The 7,282-nt window shown below is 39.4% G+C and overlaps 1 protein-coding gene across 4 annotated transcripts in view; it reads left to right on the forward strand.

Annotated features, from left to right (window-relative positions):
• STAT4 (signal transducer and activator of transcription 4) overlaps positions 1-7,059 on the forward strand; it is a 66,094-nt gene extending 59,035 nt beyond the window's left edge. The window contains exons 19-24 of one of the 4 annotated variants that reach the window (XR_004002559.1): positions 516-610; positions 1,088-1,224; positions 1,353-1,544; positions 2,867-2,933; positions 3,703-4,144; positions 5,054-7,059. Coding sequence is in view for 3 of the 4 variants with exons in the window: in XM_030579646.1 (XP_030435506.1) it covers positions 516-610; positions 1,088-1,224; positions 1,353-1,544; positions 2,867-2,933; positions 3,703-3,811; positions 5,054-5,080 (627 nt within the window). In the remaining variant the exon portion in view is untranslated. Of the gene's footprint in view, positions 1-515; positions 611-1,087; positions 1,225-1,352; positions 1,545-2,866; positions 2,934-3,702 lie in introns of all 4 variants that reach the window. The other 3 variants (XM_030579646.1, XM_030579647.1, XM_030579648.1) reach the window with 3 other exon arrangements.
• The last annotated feature ends 223 nt before the right edge of the window (positions 7,060-7,282 follow it).

The following is a 7,282-nucleotide window of genomic DNA, read 5'->3' on the forward strand; positions in this document are numbered from 1 at the left end:
TAAAAAGTTAAATTACTCCAAATGCTCATTTGTGAACTAAAACAAAGATACTTCAAGAACTGATTGGCTGTAAATCAATACATCTAAATACTTTGGTCAGAATCAGACAAAAATACTGAGTATGGAAAGTAAATCCAATGCATCTTTAATATGAATGTATTATTTAAAATATTTGTAATATTTGAAGATTCTTGGACGGAAATAGCTGTGTTCTGTGCTCTCAAGCTGTAGTTTCATAGGGAGGGAGAAATGTAATATAAACATTAATTATTCTAAATAAAGAATGTAAAATGAAGCACTTCCTCTAAAAATCTTGAAAAGCAAATCATAGATATTTTGTTTTTACACAAGATAGTAAGATTTGAATTGCTGCTTTTAATATATTCCTCTATCATTCTCACATAAATAGAAACTAGAACTATTCCTGTGAAAATGACAGGAACATGCAGCATTGATACTGTGTTAAAGATGTAGTTGAAATTATCTTTTTATTTGTTTGTTTATTTTACCAATAGGAACATTTACCTGGAAAGTCATTTACCTTTTGGGTATGGCTCGAAGCAATACTGGACCTAATTAAAAAACACATTCTTCCTCTTTGGATTGACGGGTGAGCAATATACTGGCAACTGTCCATTAACATAACATGTTTATCTGATTTGTCCCTTCTTTTTATTAAGTCTACATTCAGCATTAAAGAAGGGAATTTCCAGAGGCTTAAAATCTCCAAGTATGCCATATTGTTTGCATTTATTTGTAACCTGAAGAAAACTCTCCTGAAACTATTCAAAGTGGATTTTAGATTTCTCCTTTATGGACTCAGTTAGTTTACAGGCAAGTAATATGATACATTTTGTCATGCTCCACACTGTGATGGGGGCCCGTGCTGTGTTCCTGTGGAGATAAAACTCCCACTAACGTCATGTGGGGCCTTTGTGAGGTCTATAGCAGTGGGCCCTATAAAACCAGCCTTTGACTTTGATTGGTGCTTATCTGGCATTGCAAGATAAAAGTTGGGAAATGAATGCCACAGAAAGGATACTGTAATTACTTTGTAAGGAAAGCCATGATTTTCTTATACTTGCAGGTATATAATGGGATTTGTAAGCAAGGAGAAAGAACGAGTTTTGCTCAGGGACAAAATGCCTGGAACATTTTTATTAAGGTTTAGTGAAAGCAATCTGGGAGGAATTACCTTTACCTGGGTGGACCCGTCAGAAAATGGTAAGTGCAGCTTAAAAGTGTAAAATTCAAGGCAACCTAAACTATAAATGATAGGTGAAATGTATAGCTGATTATGACTGTTGACCTCTTTGCCTATTCACAATTATATTGCCTTTGTCTCTTTACAGGAGAAGTAAGGTTCCACTCAGTGGAACCCTATAATAAAGGTCGTTTAACTGCGCTGCCATTTGCTGACATTTTGCGAGATTACAAAGTGATTTTGGCAGACAATGTTCCTGAAAATCCACTGAAATATCTGTATCCAGATATTCCCAAAGATAAAGCCTTTGGCAAATACTACAGCTGTCAGCCAAATGAAGGTTGGGCTCTATAGTCTATACTTATCCTTTTTGGAAAGTAACATTAAAATCAGATGATATGCAAATTAGCTTTTTTCTAAGCAAAACAAAATGTTTACTTGTGAAAACATTACCTCGTTTTATGGAATGCCTTTATAAAAACTGTACTTGTTTTCTCATGCACCCCCTATTTACCTATTGTTTCCACCTGTTGTCTCTTGTCGTATACTTAGATTGTAAGCTCTTTGGGGGAGAGACTGTGTTTTTGTTGTGTGTTTGTTCAGCACTTAGCATAGTTGGACTCTACTCTATAAATTGTAGGTAGTACAGCAATACAAATAATAACAATGACGCATAGGCGGGTCTACACTGGGGTTAGGGGGAGGATCGATCGAAGTTATGCAACATCAGCTTATGAATAACGTAGCTAAAGTCGACATACTTAAATAAACTCACCACGGTGTCTTCACTGCGATACGTTGACGGCCGACACTCTCCTATCGACTCCGCCTGCGCCTCTTGCCCTGGTGGAGTACCGGAGTCGATGGGAGATCACGGGGTGGCCGATTTCTTGCGTCTAGACTAGATGTGATAAATCAATCTCCGCTGGATCGATCGCTGCCCATCGATCCAGCGGGTAATGTAGACAAGCCCTTAGGTACGCACAAGCTAAGAAACATCTCTGTGAAAGCAGTCATATTAGAGGAAGTTATTCAATTCATTATTTACAAAAATACATTTACTTTCAAATTACATTTCTTTGCCCATGTTTCAGACATTTATTTTTATTTCTAAGACCACTTATTTGTCTGCTTCCAGAATTATGTAGCAGTGTCACTTGCTGTATCTTCAGTTCCAAGAACCTCTCATTTGAGGTTCAGGAGACTTACTCTCATGGGCTATTTGCCAATACTAACTTATAATTCCAGATCCCATGCAATATATATTGACTAAAATTGCCAGTGTAGTCAGAATTACTTATGAATGAATACAGTCCTATTTTATCCTCTCATGAAAGGTTTCAGTTAAATGCAAATGTTTGCAGGATTGGCTTCTAAAGGCTCAGGCCTGCATAGACTTGAGCACATACCTATAATGCATTTCAGTACCCCTCATGACTTCAAAGGAACTTCTTAAGTGAGTCCAGTTACTTATGTGTGCAAGTCTGTGGAGGTTCAAGTCCTGTCTTGTTGCCCATTTATGATTAAAAAAATAGTTATGTTTCCCTTTCAATACATTATGCTCTGCAGCTTTCAAAATATTTGTATTAAATCTCAGTAAATAATAAGCATAGAAACTTTAGGGCATTTTAAAAAAATTTCTTAATGTTGATTCTTTTTTAGTCTCAAGACCTACAGAAGGAGGGGTCAAAGGTTATGTCCCTGCTGTATTTATCCCAATCTCCAAAATGTGAGTAATCTAAGAGCTGTTTTACACTTTGGATGTTTTTCATTAAGTCTGTGTACCTCCCTTCACCCCACAGTTTCTTTGATTCCATTTTTTCCCCATGGAAATACCTAGTGATATCAACACAGAAATATGGGCCCCAATTCTCTGGTCTGGCAAAGGAGTGCGTGCTCAGTGTAAGTCTGGGGAAATAAGTAAAGAGGGATTTAAAAACCACCTTTTCTCCCCCAGTCCTGGTGCTGTCTATGCATCAGGAGGGTATACAAAATAAATTAGAGCAGCCTTTAGGCTCCTCTAATGTGTTCCAGCTTTTAATGTCCCCCAGAATCTTGTGTATGGTAGCTGGGTTTTACCTTTATTTCCCTGACTACAGCTTCAGCATGAAGTGGCCATAAAGTGGTGAAGGAGCTCCTCTGCAGTTCTAGATCACAGGAAGATCCCCCTATGCAGGCAGAATTAAACAAATTAAACAAGGTTTAGGGCACCTTTGTGCTCCTGGAGTAGCACAATGTGTACAACATGTTTGTGTGTGTGCCAGCAGCTATATCTTTTCAAGGTATTCTCATTATGTTGTTGGCTAATAGAACATTAGCATGCAGTTGGCTCTGTCACAGGCTACTTGCTGCTAAATCAGTGTTACCCAAACACAGATCTACCATGGAATGATTATTTCCATGTCAGCATCCCTTATTGATGCATTAAGTAGCAAAGGGGTTTCTTCCCATTATTTCCTAATAATCTTTAAGGTTATTTATTTTGTGTTTCTTTTAAGCCTATATGATTCCACAGATCCACATTCTCCATCAGATCTTCTTCCCATGTCTCCAAGTGTTTATGCTGTGCTGAGAGAACACCTGAGTCCCACAGTAATTGAAACTGCTGTATGTTGCAATTTTTTTCATTCATAATTTACCACTAAGCAAATGGGGTCTGCTTTGTGGAGAGAAAGGCTTCTTTTGCAGTGCAAAAGGGTGAGAGTAAAGTTGTAACCATTAAAAGGTCAGCACTTGCCTGCAGTTCCCATTCAGTTCTTTCCTATTCTAAATGCAGTAGAATTCTTCAGTATGGTACAAAATGTTGTCTTTTTCATGGTAACCATTGTACTATGAACTTTGTATCTTAGAACATTGCAGTGCAGGGATCTCAAAATTCCATGCAAGGATCTCCAATTTCTGTACACACATTAATTTAAGCTTCAACACCCATAACTGTATGTAAGTATTGTACCAATTTTATAGATAACAGAGGGCTTGATTCACCAATTACCATGCATTTTATGTAGTTGCCATTTCTGATTTGGTAGCATTTTACAGATACTTTGTACTTATGAAAATGACTGCTTCATCTGCATGGTGTAGATGACTCTGTCTCAGGGATGTTAAAGGTGAACTGGAATGTCTTAACTAAACAAATATAAAACATTCATTAAAAGTCCATTTAGAGACTTAAGTTACATTACAAATTACGTTACAAATGTACAAATTACATTACAGATTTTAAAATAATTTTCTATTTTCCTTGCCTGCAAAGAACTGCATTCAGAGCTTGGTGCAGAACGTGAGGCAGCTCAGCCTCAAGTTGCACCCAAAGCAGGAGAGGTTCTTACATTTCTTATCCTGGTTTAAATATTTGGGGACCAAACCTGGCTGGTGTGATTTGAAGCTCTCCCATCACCATCGGCTTAGTAGCATCTTCACTAAAGCACTACAGCAGCGCAGCTGCGGCGCTGTACGTGAAGACAACCACGCAGGGTGTGGCAGGAGGGAACTTTTAGTGTACAGTAGCAGAGTCCATGTGGTGAGTTAGTGCACAGCAAGTGCTGTATATCCACTTCTCAGCTTGCCACATACTAAGTCTCCATGTAAACAAGCCCCTAATTTCCCCAGAGTGAGAGTGAGTGCGTGGGGCAGCTCCCTCTGTATAGTTCTAGAGTCTGAACCTAAACTCCTAGTGTCTCTTTAAGTGGCTAGGGTAGGGAACCATTACATAAGTCAGGGCTTCGTTTGCACTGTAAGTGTGTGTTTGTCACTGAAAGTAATTTGAGCAAATTGTGGCTTGTTTGTTTCATTTTTATATGCAGCAAGAATTTCCTTAAAGCTGATGTTTTCATTCCTCTCTTTTAGCTGAGTTCTCCATATTCAGCTGACTGAAATTCAGACACTATGAAGAACCACAAAGCAGCCAAAATACTTTATAAAATGAAAGTTTAAAAAAAGAAGTTGTTTCTGCAGCTTTGTAAATAAGGGTTTCCTGGAAGCCAATGCGATGTTCTTCTTGGGCCTACATGTACTTTCAAATGCATGTAAATCAGAAGCCTCCTCAGGGAAGTCACTGGAGTTACAAACATCTGGCATCATTTGGGTCCTGCCACTGAAGTTCTCACTCAAGGGAATATTACCTTTTAACTCAATGGGCCAAATCCTTCCCTGAACTCCATTGACTTCAGTGGCATTACACTAGGCATGAATTTAGCCCAGTGGCTCTGCTTATGGAAATAAGGACTGCAGTTTTGCTGTAAAATAAGACTTACAGTAGGATGGAGATGTTCTGTTCATGAAACATTTTGAAAGCAAGACTTTAGAATAACTAAAGAGATTTAAGATGTATTCAGAAAATCAGGATTTATGCTGTCCATTTCATGTTCTGTTTGTATAATGTCTATTTCTTTGGCTTTTATTTTAAATTAAAGGTTCACATCCATCCCTTCATGACACTGACCGTAGGTGCTAGGAGTCAGCTTTTCCTGCCATGAACGGCTTTCAGTACAAAGGGACAGATTTTATCTTCCTGCAGTAAAGGGGGAGGGAAGAAGGAGGAAAAGAGAATAATGGGAATAGAAGAGTTCTCTAGAAACTCTGGAGCAGGGGTGGGTAGTAAATTAGTTTTTGCTAAGGTCTACATTTCTCGGTCAAGGTCCAGACTCCAGAGAAAATAATAAAAACAATAATAAGTAAATAAAAAAATGTCAGGGTCCGTTTAAAAGTATCTGGCGGTCTGGATTTCTCCCGCAGGCCACCTATTGTTTACCCCTGCCCTAGAGGCTCTACACTTCAAAGGTCACTAAATTTCTGTACCTCCATTCTGCATCTCTAAAGCAGGGTTAATAAAATCTCTCTGTCAGCACAGGTGTGAGGGTAAGTGTGTTCAGGGTTGCAAGGCACTACGATGAATATTTCAGAAAAGCCCATAAAGAAAGAAAACAGTCCTTATTCAATGCAGGTTTTGGATGATGTGCCATTATCGAGGCCTTAGGGACACACAGAATGATTAAAAAGGATACCAAAGAGCTGCTTCATTTGCTGAGTACTGTCCAACATGCGCCTGGTCATAGTGCAAAGTTACAAAGAGCTAAATTACCTCAGATATAGATGTAAATAAGCAGAATAACCAGTTCTTAACATAAAAGATTATTTGCCTTTTTAAAGCAGCCAAGTTACTCTTAGTCATGACATCTGTCTTTTCTCAGAATTACCCATGAAAATTAACTGTTTTAAAATAACTCAGACACTGACAATTTACAAAAGAAAGATAGATATCCAAGTTCTGCCTGCGAAGTATGCAGTCTTGAGCATACTTAATTGTGCATGCAAAATGTGCATTTGTACAAGCAAATGGTTAGGTACAACATGGGCCTGGTCTATGCTAGAAATTAGATCAGTTTAACTATGTTGGTCAGGAGTATGAATAATCCACAACCCAAGTGGCGTTGTTAAACCAATCTAAGTCCTCATGTAGACAGCACTGTGTCAGTGGAAGAATTCTTCTGTTAACCTAACTACTGGCTCTTGAGAAGGTGGATTACCTATGCACATAGGAGAACCCCTTTCTTCAGTGTAGGTAGCGTCTACAGTGAAGTGCTACAACTGCGCAGCTGTGCCACTAGAGCATTTTAAGTGTAGGCAAGCCCTTTGGCACCTGAGATGAAATCCTGGTCCCACTGAAGACAATGAGAGGTTTGTTATTGACTTCAGTGGGTCCAGGATTTCATGCCTACTCCCCACTCCAGCCCCCCCACCGCCGTCAAAAAAGAGTGACCCTCAACATTTACCATACAGTTTTGTTTGTTAGGCCTTGGCTACACTCCCACTTTACAGCGCTGCAACTGGGGTATGAAAAAACACCCCCCTGAGCGCTGCAAGATACAGCGCTGTAAAGCGTGAGTGTAATCAGGGCAGCAGCGCTAGGAGCGCGGCTCCCAGCGCTGCACGCTACACACGTAAGGGATGTGGTTTACATGCAGTGCTGGGAGAGCTGTCTCCCAGCGCTGCCGCTCCGATACGCTCACATTTCAAAGCACTGCCGCGGCAGCGCTCTGAAATTCCAAATGTAGACATACCTTTGGAGATGCCTGA

Source organism: Gopherus evgoodei, chromosome 11 (assembly GCF_007399415.2).
Source record: "Gopherus evgoodei ecotype Sinaloan lineage chromosome 11, rGopEvg1_v1.p, whole genome shotgun sequence".
Taxonomy (NCBI): Eukaryota; Metazoa; Chordata; order Testudines; family Testudinidae; genus Gopherus; species Gopherus evgoodei.